The following is an 18,029-nucleotide window of genomic DNA, read 5'->3' on the forward strand; positions in this document are numbered from 1 at the left end:
TCCTGACTCCTGCTACCCACCTGGAGGATGGTTTTGGAAGTCACTTTACTTTTGAGTTCTGAAATCTGGATCCTGTTCACAATACTTTTTGGAACTTTGCCTATCAATACCATTCTCACCATTAGAAATTTGGATATAGAAACAGTGCACACTTTAATTCAGTTTTAAACAAGACTCAGCTTTCAAGTTAATCTTTTTCTTTAGATGTAACTTTTAATCTTTGTTGAAGTTTGTGTAAAGGTTCTCTCATTGGCAGTACTAGCAAAAATGTATTTTCATGTTAACGGATTGTACACAGCATATGTAACAGCTGAAGCTGCCTACAATCTTGATAATGATTCATTTTGAAACAGATGTATATTAACCCCTGGGACACAGGCCTTTTGGCCCATATTTAATGTTAAAGAATGCAGTGAGCAATTGTGTTGTCACTATTAGTTGTAAGTTGTGCCAAAGGAAATGAGCCACCATTTTCTCTATAAAGAATTAACATGGGAGTATGCTTAATCATTGCATTAAGTGGTATCAAATTAATCAGCCATGGAACAACATGGAAACTTTGAGTTGTAGTGACTGCTTGTTTAAATAATTTGTAGCCTTCATCCAAAGAGAAAAACTTTAAAAACAATGTCTCTACACCAAAATGACAGATTTTGGCATGTTAAAAAGTTGCTTTTTCATTGTAAGCACTTTCAGTTCCAGAGTGAATCTGCTGCAGACTGTCCTGTTCCTCTATGTTGGCACATTTTGGAAACTGCTGTTGGCAAATCAGAATATTCACCTGTTTTAATCCTTTTTTTTGCTTATTATGCAGGAGATTTCCTCTATTGACTGCAATACATTACACTTACAATGAATAAAATGCATACTGAAAACTCCACGAAGACAGGAATCCCATCACCAAGTCACCCTTTATTTATATATGCATAGTGCATGACACTGCCCCAGCGAGCACAGAGCCAGTTCCTAGAGTGAGCAGAACCTCTGACACTCCTGTTGATATCTGTCAGCTAGGGCTCACTGACTGGACCAGATTAATGGCCCCAATTAGGGAATTCATATTCTGAGGTCCATCTGGCTGACCTTGTTCCAATCACTACATCCTTTCTTTCTTAAGTCCTGGGATGTAGGCCCATTCTTTATCCTGTAGTTTCTCCTAGGGCATTTTAGCACTCGGTCTGGTTCCTCCAACTCTGCCTTGGATACTGGCAGGATGTACCAGACCGTAGCCCTTAGTTTGCACCTGGAGTGTCTTGGCTAAGGCTCATCTTCCTCTTCAGGCAGTAATGGCATCGAGGCTGCGACATCTGCTGTGTCCATCTCTTCTTCAGAAGTTTATTTTACACTGCGTGGGATGGGGAGAACCCAAGGGTTCTCAAAGTCTGGTCGGATGTTCTTAGGGTCCGGGTACATGTTTGTTCCTGGCCTGTTTGAGGTTGCAGCTTTCAAATGGTCCACGTGCTTATTCAGGACCGCCTCTCCTACACAATCTTCACGTCAATCATCCCTCTAACCCATGCAGGGCCTTTTCCGTGGTTTCAGCACCAAATTTAGTCCGCTGAGGTAAATTACCACTCTCACTTAGAGGAGTCTTGTGCCAGGCACTGGCATCCTTGATGCTGTTTCACCCTCCCGCCAGGTTCAGGAAGGTCAGGTTTAACCTGGTGTGGAGTCTTCTCCCCATCAGCAACCCTGCTGCAGCTATCCTTGTAGTTACATGAGAGGTGGTCAAACAGGAACCGGAACAGTTGGGTTTTGAGCAAAGCCGTAGGCTGTTTCTTTATACCTGCTTCAAAGTTTGGACTGCTCTTTCTGGCAGACCATTGGATGATGGGTGGTATGGAGCTACCATCTCATGCCGGTTGCCGTTGACTTTAGGAAACACTCGAATTCCGTGCTGGTAAATGATGGCCTGGTGTCTGTGAGCAGCACTTCCAGGAGTCTGTGTATTGCAAAGGATGCTCTCAGCTTTTCAATTGCCCTCCCCGTGTTTAATAAATGAACTCCATGCATGTCCAACCACTTTGAATGGATGTCCACAATTACTAAAAACATACATCGGTCTTGTGACCAGCTCTAAGTCCAAGGTTTACACAGCCATTCCCATTAATGTGGGAGAGCTGCTGACAGTAATTTTTGTCCTTGTTGGCACTCTGGGTACTGCCTCACCAAATATGTTGGCACCCAATCCCTTCCTGGCTGTCACTGAACTAACTCCACGAAGGCCAGTATTTTGTAACCAAGTCTCCCTTTATTTACATGTGCATAATGCATGACACTGACCCAGCTAACTCCGAGCCGGCTCCTAGACTGAACAGAACCCCTGACACCCCTGTTTGACTGTCAGCCAGGGCTCCCTGATTGGACCAAGTCAACAGCCGCAATGAAGGAGCACCTATTTTGTGATGTTTACCTGGCTGACCTTGTTTCAATCACTCCACATACTTTAGAATTAGCTGGCAAATATCTAAGGTTAAGATTTAACCACTCACTTGGGGTTTGCAGCTTATCCGACTCGGGCAGCTAGGGGGGAGTTTTGATGGTTAGTCCTGCTGATAGTAAGGAATCTGGCAGAGGCCCGAGGGGGTGGGTTTCTACAGTATTAGAATGTTGCTTCCAAACTTGCTGTAGAAACATCTATTTAATGAGACCTCCATGAATGCCAGATGGAACTGGTCAACAATTGACAAACGAACAACTGAAGTGATATCAGTGTAACAAGAGAAGGCTGACCCACCAGTTCAAAGGCATCTTCTGTGATGCTTTGGTATAAGCAACAGCAGGGGAATTTTATTCTCAACAAACAGGAGGAAACAGTCTACATCAGAAATACACTGAGATATGGCTGGGAGTCACTGAAGAGGTGAGCAACCTGTGTATTATTCCTTGTGAGTGCATTCTTAAGCTTATCAAGTCAGTAAAGATAAGCTACATGTATAAGTGAGATACTTGAATGCTACATTCAAGTGCCAAGCCTTCCCAGCCTTTCCTGCACGGCATTCCTCAGACCAGCATATCTTTTAGATCGCTCACAATTCTCTCTTTTGAGCAATCTTCTCATCCTATCTGAAAAGCCAGTACTTACACTTGCCCTCATCATATTGCAATCTATCACTCATTCCTCTCCATTTCCCTGCATAAATCTGTTATTCCATCCTCTGAACCTATTCCATTTCTCACACTTGTAGCTTTCTTTAATCTCTTCATACAGAAGAAGAATGGGCAGCAGAACAGAAGACCTCCAGGGAGAGATGGTGAACTTCTCTTGAAATGAAACTACCCTGACTGTTGTGAAGGATGGCACACTGAAGATAGATGGAGTCTCGGAACACATGGTTATGTGGAGACAGAATTGAGTATCATGTGGCATTCAACACCCACTCCTGTTGAATTGATGTCAGCAGCTTCTGAAATATGATGATCTGTATGATGTGCTTCCTGAACCCTTTCACTTTGCCAGCTCTAATTCATAACTTACATCTCTCTCCCAGATCCTTCAACATCATATAGGAACTGATACCAGAGGAGAAGCAAGGTGATCTCTCATTGAGAAAACCCATCACACAACCCACTCACTAGCTCAGATTCATATACCTTGGTGGGACCTGCAAGGCAGGTCATTACAATATCACATGGTGAGCAACACATCCATGGAACATAAGAAAAAGAAAGAATAGTAAGCAATTTGAATGTGTTGTGCTATTAAATATAACCAGAGTTGACCTGGTCATGGTCTTCACTCCACCTTCCTCCTTTACCACCAGCCACCACCACATACCAGGGGATGTTAACATCCTTTCAGTTCCTTCTCAGAATCTTCAATGTTTCAATAATATTACCGTCATTCCACTAAGCTCCAATGAGTAAAGGTCTAAGCTGTTCAACCTTTCACCATAAGCCTTCTTTGGCTAGGTCCAATTCTGGTAAAACCAGCTTAAGTGGAAAAACTATATGAACAGTATAGTATGTGTGGCCCTAGTAATGTTTAAACTGTAGCAGCAAGACTTCTGTACCTCATTATCATTGTAATAATGAAAATATTTCATTTGCCTTCCTGATTATTTGCATTTGTATGCTAAACTTCTGTGATTCATCTATGAGGACACCCAGGTCTCATTATATTGCAGCATTCTGCAGTCTCTCTTCATTTAAGTAATATTCTGTTTTCCTACCCTTCCTGCCAATGTGAGTAACTTCACATTTTCCCACATGGTTTTCCATCTGCCAAATTTTAACCAGTCCGTTTACCTGTATATCTCTTTGCAGATTCTTTGGATGCCACTTTTGAGGAATTGGAAGGATGTGCAATCTGATCAGTAGTTTGCAAACGTTATGCCCCATTTCTAACAAATTCCATTTTATCCTGTAGGAGATAAATGTGGATTTGATGCTCAAAGAAGAGAAACTTAAGCTCAGCCCTTGAACTCAAATTCAACCAGACCCCATTTTGGCTGTGGTAAAAGGCTTAATCTGCAATTTACTAAACACAAATCCATAAACTAGATGCAACTACTATTGAAGGGAGGATATCATCTCAATAACTGTCACAATTTTACATTTTAAAATCCTCCATTCAAACTTGATGAACATCGAGCAGTAGTAGATTTTCTTAAAAAATAGATTAGCAAGATGATTTAGATTGACTTGCTGTTGTAGAATCTGTTCATGCAATTTCAGTGAAACTCTTTCTTGACATTTCCATAAGGGCTATTGATTGACTGTGCTTGACTGAGTTATCTTAGAGGAGTTCAGAGTTCATAATTTGACTGCTTAAACAAAAATTTAAATGTATGACCAGAGGTCTGCTTTTATAAGTAATTAGCCACTTGTCATTTAAAAGTTTTGGCACTTTCATGAATGCAAGATTTTCTTTTTACAATCAAGTCTATCGATTGGTTTCATTCTTCCAAATTTCCTAGATTCTGGAAAGATACTAGTAGATTGAAAGACAACAGATGCAATGTTCCTCTGTAAGAAAAGCAGGAGACAGAACAGGAAGCTAATTACCAATTAGTATAACATCAGTCATTGTGAAATGCTACAATCCTGTCTTGAGGAAGTCATGGCAGAATATTTAGAAAATCATAATACAGTCAGGTAGAATCAACATTGATTTAACAAAGGAAAATCATGATTAATATATTTCTCAAAACTCTTTGAAGATATAATAAGGAAGATGGGTTAGTAGGAACCTGTGGTTTTATTAGTTTTTTAAAAAAATTTGTTTATATCATCTCCATCTGACTACTAAGATCTATCCATATGAGTACTGAGGAATGAGGCTTTGGAGTTGGCATAGGAGTTTTGAAGTATCCTGGAGGTATGACCAGTGGACATGAATTGGCTCTGTCTTTGCATGCTGTGTATAAAGGACAGTGGAAGGGTGGTCATTAAGGATGAGAGCCAACTTGACTCCAGAACTTGGAGTACGTTTTTACACCAACATATATCAGGTGGGTCATGAAATTTCCTGAGTTGAGCTGCACTCCACAACAGCCGAAATTTGGACCTTTGTATGCTATTGAACTTGTCCTCCCTTTTTTTCATATCAGCAAATTTAGAGACATTACACTCTGCCCCTTCATCTAAGTCATTAACATCAATTGTAAATAGTTGAAGCCCCAGCAGTGAACCTTATGGCATCTTTCTAGTTAGTTTACCAAATGGAAATGACTAAATTTTGACCTGAATCTCTACCTCTCATAGATTTAATTAACACTAGATCCAAGTTATTACAGGAGCTCTTACCTTATGCAGCAACTTTCTTAATGTGCACCTTTATTGAATAACCTTTTGGAAATCCAAGTACGCTTCAACTCCTGGTTTCACTAATCCATCCATCCTCCTTGTTGAGCTTAAATAAGTTTATGAATCATGACTTTCCTTTCTTAAAATAATGTTGACTGTCTGAGTGTCCTATGATTTTCTAAATATCCTGCCATGGCTTCCACAATAGAGGACTATATCATTTCCCAATGACTGATGTTAGACTAATTAGTGTATGGTTTCCTTTTCTGTTTCTTTTGTTTTTGAGGAGGGGCCTTACATTTGTGTGTTTTTTTTCAATTTACTGGTGTCTGTCCAGAATCTAGGAAATTTTGGAAGTTTGCAACCAAAGCATCTGTAATGTCTACATCACACGCAACAGTGATGGCGTGTGTCAAAGTCAGGGACAGTGCTATAGAGTACCTATCAAAGGGAGCAGGTCCTGCTCACGGTGCAGAATCCCAAGGGCATTGACAAAGAGTTATATTCTAGAATAGGTTTTGAATAGCATTTTGCACAATTTGAGACATTTGTCACAACTGATGTCTCAGGTCTTTGTGATGATATCCACCTCTCTGCAAACAGCTTGGAGCATCAAAAGTAGTAAAAATAGAGTACAAGTTGACCCTTAGCCTGTCAACTTAAATAGGATGGAGGAAAACCATGCTTTGCACTTCAGTGCCTCATTGAAGTGTAACAAAGTGCTCTCCAACTGTTGCCTTGCAGGAAGGTATGAACCATAAGAAACCTGTATGCTGTTATCTGTTCTGATGGCTGAATCTGTCCCAACACAGTAGAAGATGAAACAACTTTTAAAAAGGACCTGGAAGTGCTTTCTTGCTCCTTATGACCCATGGGAAAACCGTTATTTATCTATGATATGCGCATGTAGTACTTTAATTTTCTGAATGTAATTTTCTCGCAAAATCAGTTTAAGAATGTAAGAAATGCTACTAATAGATTGGCTTTGGAGAAAGTGAGAATTGCAGATGGTGGAGAGCCAGATTCAAAAAGTGTGGCGCTGGAAAAGTACAGCAGATCACGCAACATCCGAGTCGACATTTGGGCAATAGCCTTTCATCAGGAATGTGGAGGGGGAAGGGGACTGAGAGATAAATGAAGGGGGTGGGGTGGGGGTGTGGGGCTGGTGTAAGGTAAGTGGAAAGGTGATAGGTTAATGCAGATGGGAAGTAATTGCGATAGGTCAGTGGGGAGAGTGGAGCAGATCGGTGGGAAGGAACATGGGCAGGTAGGTCAGGTCAAGATGGGCTGGCAGGAAAGCTGTCAGTGATTAAATTTGCGGTGGTGTCTAGGCCCCAGTGAATTGTCCAGAAGCTGCTGTGTGTATTAAAAACTTGAGCCTGCTCCATTCTGTACAGAGATATATATCTTGACTGTTAAAAAGACGCTTTCTCAAATGTCTGAGAAAACTGGCATGGCAGGAAAATAGTTAATGACTTTTCTTGTTCAAAGATAAGTTCATTGCAGTTCTTGGAGAATCCAACATGACATGAAAGTACACTTCATCATCATTCTTAGAGTGGTGAATGTGATTCCAGGATATGGAAGGGATATTCTTATGACTTGATTAAAAAATGTACAATTCTTTCTGTTATATTGAAACAGACATAGCAATTGTGTGGCAAGAAAAAGTTTTAACTTTGTTCAAGAAATACACAGAAAAATAATTCTGGTAAATATGCAACCTTGTCACCATGTACAATGACCTGACCTTGGCAAAACTGAGGAACAATAATGTTTTGTGTGTATAAGAAAACAGCTGTACATTCTTACTTAAAACGGCACACTTGGAGAATAGCTTTTGGAACAAAGTTTATAATATTCCTATGACTTGTTAGGATTTAATTTAACATGATTCACTCCAGGATTGACTTGTTTTGGACCGTCTACAAGTAATTAGTAATTACTTCAAAATAACTTGATGTACTTCATGCAGAATTTACATTTAGTAACTGAAGGGTGTAGTATTTTCACTTTGGCTTAGTTCAGCAGTTTTCACATTTGTACCAGTCATATATTCTTCAGGTGGATCCCAAAAATGTTATAGTGCCACCAACAGAAACCTTTTTAATAAAAAGGTTTTTCTGCTCAGTTTGTGGAACAAAATGGATTTAACAGAAAATAAAACTTTGGAGTGAAGAGATCCTGCCAGAAATAATTGAGAACATTATTGTGCTCTAATATGATAGATTGCATTAGGTATCAATGGCCATTAATTGATGTAATTTGGACCAAGTCCTGAGCACAGATGATCATGCTCGAGCAACCAAGCAGCCAAGCATTCGACAGTGGTCACAGTTCATTCATTTTATGGAGATGATTATACAGTGGTTTTCTGGTTTGTCTTTTATTGCAGATTTTGCCTCAGTGGAGTTGGGGATGAGGAAAAAGAGGCTGACAAACATCCAGTCTTGATATGCTTTATAAATAGTCAGGCATACAGTCAGTTTGGAAAAAAAAAATCTTTTTTGTAGTCATATGCTGCTGATTATTTTACCTCTTCTCATTGCTTCCTCATTCTGTGGTGTTTCTGCTCACCACCTCTTTGAGTTCTAACAAGACTTTGGTGGCTGCCTTTAGATTTCACAGGAAAGTGGTTGTAATTGGCAATCCGAAGCCAGTTAGAAGGAACTGAGATATTAACAGACCATTCTTTACATTGATCTCTCAAATAATGATTAGATCTTTTGCAGGATTTATAACTTTGGACAGGTGACCAAGTATAAAGATCTTTTTTCCAAATTAGTTAATCTGTCTGGGAATATCATAAATGTCAGATGGATACATTTTCAAATAAAAACGAAATCATACCCCAAAATCCAGTTCATAAAATAACTAGTTTGATTGATGTTGTGGCTTTTCATTTCAATTTCTGTTTTCTATTCCTCACTCCATATGAGTAGAGGATCATGACTCTGACCACCATGTGACCAATCAACTGACTGGGACCATGTCAGGCTGCCCTTGGCTGACTGTGGGACCCTTGACTGAGGGCTGTTCCTGTCAGACTTTGAGACATGGCCATTTAATTGATGCACATTGTGTTTTATTGTATGTTCCACTGGCGCATTATGCAGTTGTGAGATTGACATTGCAAGGTGCTGACAACTATGACAACTATTCCTGATGAAGGGCTCCTGCCCGAAACATTGATTTTCCTGCTTCTCGGATGCTGCCTGACCTGCTGTGCATTTCCAGCACCACTTTAATCTTAACTATGACAACTGCCTGCCTTAGGAGAAGCACAAAAGGGCAAAACAGAGCGATTGTGAGCTTTTAGGTTCTGGCTGAGGGGTCAAAGAACAAAACAGAAGGCATGATAAGGTAAGCCAAAGATGCTGTAAGCAGCAAAATAGAGTATGAAAAGAGCAAGGCAAGACCCATAAGATACACCCAGTCCAATCCTTAAATTGTGTGTTTGTTGTTGTGCACAAAGTATCATGGCAGCAGCATTGCAATGAAAAGTGCTGGTACACTAAGGCACAGCATGGAAGTGCAGAACTGTATTATATGTGAATAGGAGGAATGCCATGTAGGTGCAGTGAGGCTGGTGAATGTCTCATTGCCAATGTCTATGAATGGAGACTACAAGCGGATAGCTACCATGACGTATATCATGAGTTTGAGGATTGGTATCCAGAGATGGAGCCTGGAAAAGCAAACAGTGAGCTGGTGTCACCCAAGTTAACATCTCTCTGTCTTCCATGTTGGAAATTGTCATCTTCTAGTTTGTATATTGCATGTGGGTGAATAGGAAACATGCTTATCGATGAGGTAAGGTTAATGCATGTAAATGAGAATATCTCTTACTACTCAACAGCAAGAATCTCATCTTGCCATGCAACACTTTGTTGGAAAATGAGACCTTTAAGTCTCAATGTCAAGAAATCCCTCACTTCTGATCTTCTACAATTTTCTTATCAATGCCCATGTCCATCAATATCTGGGAAGATTTCACATGTTAAAGCTGACTGCTCTCCCAGATCAAAAAGAAAAGCAATGCACTATATAAAGAAGAACTTTGGTGTTCCTCAATATTTATCCCTGAATCAACATAATAGTATAGTGCTGTTTTTGGGATCTTGCTGTACATAAATTGGTTGTTGTATTCTCTACATTTCACATGACAATACTTCATTTATCTCCTGACTGTCCCTCCAATACCCAGCACAAAGCCATAATCCTAAGCAATTGATTGATCAAGAATCGTTCTTGGGGATACCAGAGCATGCAGCACCATGGAGTGGTGGAAAGTTGATATGTATTTTCAGGCGGGAATGGGGTTCCCCACACTCACTGATCTCCTGATTTTATTTTTCTTGTTTTATGGTAATTTCCAAATGGAGATCATGCATTACTCTCAACAAACAAGGCTGTGGCATGACTCTGACCACCATGTGACCAATCAACTGACTGGGACCATGTCCATATATTTTTATATGCCCATTGTTCATGCTGCTTGGGGATTTTGGGGGAGAGAAAAGTTACCTAATAGCCTCAAAGGCTTTCTTTTGCTAATGAAAGACTACAAGGGCATAGCATGGAATTTCAATGTAGTCAACAGGCTGGAAACTAAATCCAGTATTTTACCAAGAGGACAATGAATGAAGGCAGACCACAATTCTGCCTGTTTTTATTCAACATCATGTGCCAAGAGAGAACTAATTTAGATAAAATCACAGAAATTACTATATATACCTAAATAAGGGTCAATTTTGTTGATATCCAACTTTTGGCCAAAACATCCAAATACTTCATACATTCTAGCAACTTGCCTTTGAAGTCAAACTCAGTCTATTACAAACCTAACTATTCAAGGATAACTGTCTGTTTTGTGCAGAAGAAGAAAGATACTTATTCGGCTTCTTTTATGCTACTTTTGGGAATGTGGTTAGTGGGAACAGTCTCCAATCTGGCAACATTAGTTATGAAGTGATCAGAGAATTTCAACATCTTTAAAGAAAAGTTGTGCATAAGTAGAGTTCATACTCGTTTTAGCTAAAATTTTGTTTCGTAAATTTTAACTGAGGGGGTATGGTAACTCGCAAACCCAAATTTTTTGCACAGACAGAGTGACTCTCAAACTTAGAAAAAAGTGTAAAGTAGGGGAGGGAGACCTCAATTTCAAATTCCCACTTCTGTAAGTTTAAAAAAAATCATTGCTTGCTATTTCACACTGCTGACATTAAGCCAGAGCATTATCATTACATGATCAGTGCTGAATTGATTTCTCAACTTTTCATTATCACAGTGAATGCCTGCCAGTTCACAGTTTGAGAGCTTGAGGTGATTATAAAAAATTAAACTGGGACTATGAATTCCTGCGCTTGTTCTTTCTAAGTGATTTATGGATGTTCCATGCAACATTTTAAAAAATCAATAAGTGATATTTCTTAAAACACTGAATTCATCAGTAGTCACTTTAGAACTTTATTTGATCTTGGCATGGATCCTAAAGTCTACTTTTCTGGGTACTGGGTGACTTGGCATAATAGGTGTAAGACAGAAGGGAAGTGTGGTTGGATGAAATAGTTTGGCATTAGGTAAGTAAAAGGCCTTAAGGATGGGTCAAGGGCATAGGACTTTGAACGGCCAATGGGGATAACTGGAGGAGCATAGACTGGTAAGAAGAGTAAGGGGGTGGAGCATGATGTGACTTATGCAGGAGTGTGGGTGGAGGGATGCCCTGGAAATTGGTGGCAGGTGAGGAGGTAAGGGCTGGAGAGCTGGCTTTTTGTTTTATTCCTTTGTCCATATATTCAATGAAGTGCTAGAGCCCCAAAGCCAATCCCTAAAATGCAAGGTCTTGCACTTTGGAAAAAAGAATAAAAGCATAGACTACTTTCTAAACGGTGAGAAAATTCGTAAAGCCAAAGTACAAAGGGATCTGGGAGTGCTAGTCGAGGATTTTCTAAAGGTAAACATGCAGTTTGAGTCCGTGATTAAGAAAGCGAATGCAATTTTGTCATTTATCTCAAGAGGGTTGGAATATAAAAGCACCGTTGTGCTACTGAGACTTTATAAAGCTCTGGTTAGGCCCCATTTGGAGTACTGTGTCCAGTTTTGGTCCCCACACCTCAGGAAGGACATACTGGCACTGGAGCGTGTCCAGCGGAGATTCACACGGATGATCCCTGGAATGGTAGGTCTAACATATGAGGAACGGCTGAGGATCCTGGGATTGTATTCATTGGAGTTTAGAAGATTAAGGGGAGATTTAATAGAAACTTACAAGATAGTACATGGCTTGGAAAGGGTGGACGCTAGGAAATTGTTTCTGTTCGGCAAGGAGACTAGGACCCGTGGACACAGCCTTAGAATTAGAGGGGGTCAATTCAGAACAGAAATGCGGAGACATTTCTTCAGCCAAAGAGTGGTGGGCCTGTGGAATTCATTGCCGCAGAGTGCAGTGGAGGCCTGGACGCTAAATGTCTTCAAGGCAGAGATTGATAAATTCTTTATGTCACAAGGAATTAAGGGCTACAGGGAGAATGCCGGTAAGTGGAATTGAAATGCTCATCAGCCATGATTGAATGGCGGAGTGGACTCGATGGGCCGAATGGCCTTACTTCCACTCCTATGTCTTATGGTCTTATGCTTCCACCTGCAGCAGCGTCTGGGGTCACCTGCCACAACTCCATGAACATCAACTCACCTGGAACATCAACCTGAATTTCTGGTCCACTTTCCTCCAGGTCGGGTTTCCACACCTGGGAATTGTTTTAACTCCACTATTGGTTGACAAGCGAGAATTCAGCCCCAGAATTTGACGCTTTCACATTTTTGTGATCATTTTGCTGTTTTCTTTCGAACTAAGATCACAAATTGTTTCATGAAGATAATTGTCTTGAATTCCAACTAAAATCTAAAAAAATGCATGATTCATTATGGAGAGTTTGAGCTATTGTGAGAGGCTGAATAGGCTGAGGCTTTTTCCCCGGAGCATCAGAGGCTGAGGGGTGACCTTATAGAGGTTATAAAATCATGAGGGGCATGGATAGGGTGAATAGCAAAGGTCTTTTCCTAGGGTGGGGCAAGACTAGAGGGCATAGCTTGAAGGTGAGATGGAGCAGATTTAAAATGCACCTGAGAGGTAACTGTTTTGCACAGAAGATGATGCGCATATGGAACGAGCTGCCAGAGGAAGTGATGGAGGTGGGTACAATTACAATGTTTTGAAAAGCATCTGAATGGGTATAAGAATAGAAAGGGCTTAGAGGGTTATGAGTGAAATGCTGGCAAATAGGACTAGGTCTGATTGGGATATCTGGTTGGTGTCGATGAGTTGGACCGAAAGATCTGCTTCCATGTTGGGTATAACTGTATGACTTTATATCCCAGATGCACATCGAAATTTTTACACTGAGATTTGCTGTTGGAGCTTTCCTAAGGGTTATAGTTGATGACAGTTCACCAATTTGCTCAGTGTACCTGTACTTCCTTTTAGTTTCTTCTGATCTTCCACAAGGCGGCAGCAGGCGAGTTGGAGGAAGACAGTGGGTTGATGGCTCTCGCCAGGCTTTCAGAAATTGATGTCTCAACCGAGGGGGTTCAAGGTGCCAAGCATTTCTTTGAGGCAAAGGTAAAAACTAACTATCGGATCAAGACTGAAATATTTACAAGGCAAAAAAGTATATGAATATTTTGATTTTAACGCAGCCGACTCTTGGGAAAAGTGAGTTTCTAAAACTTGTGACCTGTTGGAACAATTTGATCTGAGGTCCAATTTTAACAGTAGTGAAAATGTTTCCAAGATAGGAAGAAAGGGTCATGGATTGCCATAAATGTAGCCAGAAGCCAAATGGTGCTCAGTGGATAACAGTCTTGCTTTTGAGACATAAGATTGTGTTCTCAAGAGCCACTCGAGAATGTAGCAAAAAAACATTTGCCTGACACTTCAATCCATGTTTGAGGGAATGCTGCACTCTGAGTGCCACCTTTTGGCTAAAATGTTAAACCAAGGCTCTGAATTCTCTCTTGAATGGATGTGAACATTTCCAAGATATTTTCCTGTCCTGACAATAAATGATCTCTCGATCAATATAAAAAAAACAAACTATCAGTTGTTTGTGAGAACTTTTTGTGTGCAAAATTGGCTGCTGCATTTCCTATTTTACAATCAGCATTACACTTAAAAGTATACAATTGGCTGTAACACACTTCAGAGCAATCTGAGATCATGAAGGCTGCTACATGAAGCCTGTATTTGAAGCTACCGAATGAATTTAATTGTAAGGTATTAGCGTCAAGTGCCCCATCCCAAGGAATAACTTTCTACGTGGACTATTCCAAATGTACAGTCTTGTGTACAGATCTTGTGCATTTAAACAGTTATGAACAAGACAATTGTTATATGTTTTATGCGGGTCGAACTTTTAACTTCAGCAAGGTCGCTCTGTCTTTATTGAGAGTTTCTTGCACATGCGAAGGTGTGTTTCGATCCTGGGATTTCTATTTGTCCATGGGATGTAGACATTGCAGGAAAGATGAACATTCATTGTTCACCTCAAATTGCCATCAAACATTTTTATGGCCAAATCCAACAGCAAATCAATGAATAATGTTACTTTAACAGCTTTCTTGTTGGCAGGAATGCTATTCCTTTTAGCTTCAACCCCATTACGGTTAATTTGAATATGGCTAGCCAAAATCACATCAGTTGAAAACTTTAAAATGCTATCATGGCTGAATATTTCAAACTTGAACTCCAAAGTTCTGAAGAAGAATCATACTGGACACAAAATGTTAACTCTCTTTCTCTCTCCACAGATGCTGCCAGATCTGCTGAGTTTTTCTAGCATTCTCTATTTGTTTCAGATTTTCTGCAGCCTCAGTATTTTGCTTTTATTCCAATCTTGAAGGTGCTTAAAGAGAAGGAGGCTGCTGTTTGGGCAATTGAGCCACAAGACTTACAGTTATTGCAGAAAGTTTCCCTTTCATCCAGATCACAAATGACAATCTCTGGTGATATCGTGAATAATGAAGTAGGCACTGATTGACCACTGACTGCAGTAAGGCTGGCAGTTATGCCAGTCGATGCCTTTCCTGTAGTTGGAGGGTAATTCAGTTCTTCAGGGAGAGGAAGGGGCATGCAATTGTTTCAAGTAATTCACAAAATCCAATTGCCTAAATTAATTTGCACTTGTTTCTAGGCTCAGGCTCTGACAACTGGCAGCAGGTTTGAAGCTGAAATCAAAGCCGAGAATGAGCGGCGCAAGCGTATAGAAGAGGACAGGAAGCAACGAAGAGCAGCCTTTAAAGAACTGAAGGCCGCATTTATGTAGAATTTCCTGTGTTTTACCCAGCACAACTACTTGTACAGATTTGTAAAACACAGAACTGAATACTAACAGTTGGATAACTAAAACTTGCACTAAATACTGTTTCTCGGTTGCCATTTTGTTTGAATTTAGCCTAAAGTTCTAGACTTGTAACCTTTTAGTTGTCTAACTGATTTGACTCCATACATAAAGCCTCTAAATTGCAAATGCATTATTGGCACAACAAAAGTAATCATTTCTGGTTTAGAGTAGTTTGCTTAACAATTCAGAGGATGATCATAATCACTTCTGTCCCTATTCATACTGTTCAAAATTAATGGCTCAGGACTGTGCTTTTGTAGAATTTAATGCCTCTTAGAAATGCTGCATTAAATTGTACACCATTTGAAGTATTTTTGAATTTATCTTCTGTAGTCTTATTTTTATATATATAAGGTATACGTATATATAATCTGTAGTTCATTTGGGCACAATTTTAGACCATAGATGCAGAACATGACTTTTTTCAACGGTATTCATGAAAACTGCTTTTTATCTTAAACAAGTATTTAATCCAAAGACCAATAATGATTTTAACAAATTAATCTGCAAAACTATAAAAGAATAGATGCTTAAAATTGTGTGGATAATAAGTTCAAAATGTTAATATTGTATCAATATTGAATTAAGTCTCTGTAACTAAACATTTTAGCTAAGTTTTGATAATAGTTGTAAATGAGTAATGTGTTGGTCACAAATTGTACATTTTCTAAATATATGTTGAATTTTAATTGTACAAATAAGGGAAACTTTGTGAAATAGCAGGGTATGTGTATTAACTTTTCATGGCACAAAGCACCGAGATTTAGAGTCTTGTTCATGTTTGCCCACAGTAATTCTCCAGCCGATGGAGTGGTCAGAGAATGGCCGAGTCTGATAGGTTTGAAAAACAGGAAGGACTTTGCCAGGCATTAGGACAACCTACTTTTTATGATTTTTAGAAGATTGTTAAAATAACTTGAAAGCTGGTTATTTTTCTGACTGCTCTCTTAGAGAGTGATGGGTGCTGCTTGGCTTGGCAAATGAAGGAGATGTGAATATTAAACACTGTGGCAGGGCTCAGGTCAAAAATGCCCTAATTTCATTCCATTACAATAAAGTATCACTTGTTTTTAACAATATGATCATCTGATAAATTACTGGTTGGTCTGTGTTTTGACTGTCCAGTTAATTATTTGCTGGAACAAAAAGATTCAACATTTTCTGTAGTCCTTTTTTAAACATGATTGTCACCTCATGTGTATGCTTTGTGGAGTTTCTTGGACAGGAACCATTTTGGAGCAGAAAACATTTATGTTGCAATCACTTCCCACCCTTTTGGCCATCTAACCAAGAACATTCTAATGAATATTTTGGCTAATATGTGTCCCCCTAATCAATGTGATGTTAGCCTAGGATCCCATGAGAATTTTTCATTTCTTATTTGAAGATGGACTTGTTAATGTCTCATAAAACTTCACCAAAATAAATATAATCCAAAAGGAAAACATGTTGAATGGCATTCCTAAATTATGTAAATTATGAATGAGTTTGGTTATGAATGAAATCATTTCATATCTGGCCTTGTTGCCATTATGTTTTCAATAGATGCTATATTGTCCAAAAGAACCTCAAAATGTTGCAGTCTACAGACCCTGTGTTGCCTCAATCTTACAGTCCACAAATGGTGAACAAAAGGAATTGTAAACCTCAAGTTTGGTTGACATACTGAAATGATTTTTTTCTCCAACCATGTGTCAATTACTTATTTTGTGTTAGGGATGGAAAGTTAGTTAGTGGAAAGAAATGAGAGGGAAAACACTGACGTTGTTTTACCAGGGTATATAAGGTACCAATTTTAACAGTACACCTGAGGCTTCTATTAGGTAGCAAGCACAATGATTACAGGGACCCTGATTTAGCACTGATATGAAATGACTAAATGATTATATAAGACTGGGGACACAGGGGTATATTTGTGAGGAAGGCAAAGGTGACTGTAGTGATTTTATGATAGTAATGTTAAAATATTTGAATTCTATAGGTGAAGTAAAACATGCAACATGCAAGTATTTAACGCAATTTACCTAATGTTTATAAGCAAACTTTTAAAAATGGATTGACTTGACGGTTTGCATTTTAAAGGATGATTTCTTCCGAGCTTTGTTACAACTCTTCCTCCATGACTCAAATGTCTGCAATATTTGTCCACTTGAATGAATCCTGAATTATTGCTCTTTTGCAATAATAACTCTTATGGTAATGTGCATCTGCTAGTCATGTGATAAAATCATGCCCCTAGCAAGCTGTGTTTTTTTTAAGAATGTCACCATTAAGGGTTGCTATAACATTTTCACAAAGCATGGGAAGATGGGGATAAATTATTAACAGTCCAGGTCACCTGGTGGTCAGCTGAAATTAAATGGAATAAAATCAGAAAAGATAAAGCCAGTTTTATCTGGATGTGATGCAGAAAAATGTTGTATATTTAAAAGCAGGAGTCTAGAAGCAGAAATTTTAAACATTAAAGCATTGCTATTAAATATGCTGGAAATGTTAATGCTTTAATTTGGGAATTATTTTGGGCAGGAGCCATCCTTTACGAAATCTGAGTTTCACAATTTTTTAAATGATATAATATACCTGCTGTGTTAATGCTATTTAAAATCATATTTTTGAAATAATAAAAGATACTAATGATCTTCCATTGTGAATGTGAACTTATTTTCTGCATGTTCGCACATTCATGTCTGCTGAACTCATGAGGAGAAAGTGAGGACTGCAGATGCTGGAGATCAGAGCTGAAAAATGTGTTGCTGGAAAAGCACAGCAGGTCAGGCAGCATCCAAAGAGCAGGAGAATCGACGTTTCAGACTTAAGCCCTTCTTCAGGAATGGGACTAGAGTGATTCAGGAATGATTCCTGAAGAAGGGCTTAGACCCG

General features: G+C 39.3%; 1 protein-coding gene across 4 annotated transcripts in view; it reads left to right on the forward strand.

The window, feature by feature from the left end:
* The window catches only part of efhd1 (EF-hand domain family, member D1), a 119,710-nt gene extending 101,922 nt beyond the window's left edge, over positions 1 to 17,788 (forward strand). For 3 of the 4 annotated variants that reach the window (XM_060834259.1, XM_060834262.1, XM_060834263.1), the window contains exons 3-4: positions 13,235 to 13,369; positions 14,940 to 17,788. In XM_060834259.1, coding sequence (XP_060690242.1) covers positions 13,235 to 13,369; positions 14,940 to 15,071 — 267 coding nt within the window. In that variant the 3' untranslated portion in view covers positions 15,072 to 17,788. The remainder of the gene's footprint in view (positions 1 to 13,234; positions 13,370 to 14,939) is intronic. The other variant, XM_060834261.1, reaches the window with a different exon arrangement.
* The last annotated feature ends 241 nt before the right edge of the window (positions 17,789 to 18,029 follow it).

Source organism: Hemiscyllium ocellatum, chromosome 13 (genome assembly GCF_020745735.1).
Source record: "Hemiscyllium ocellatum isolate sHemOce1 chromosome 13, sHemOce1.pat.X.cur, whole genome shotgun sequence".
NCBI lineage: Eukaryota > Metazoa > Chordata > Chondrichthyes > Orectolobiformes > Hemiscylliidae > Hemiscyllium > Hemiscyllium ocellatum.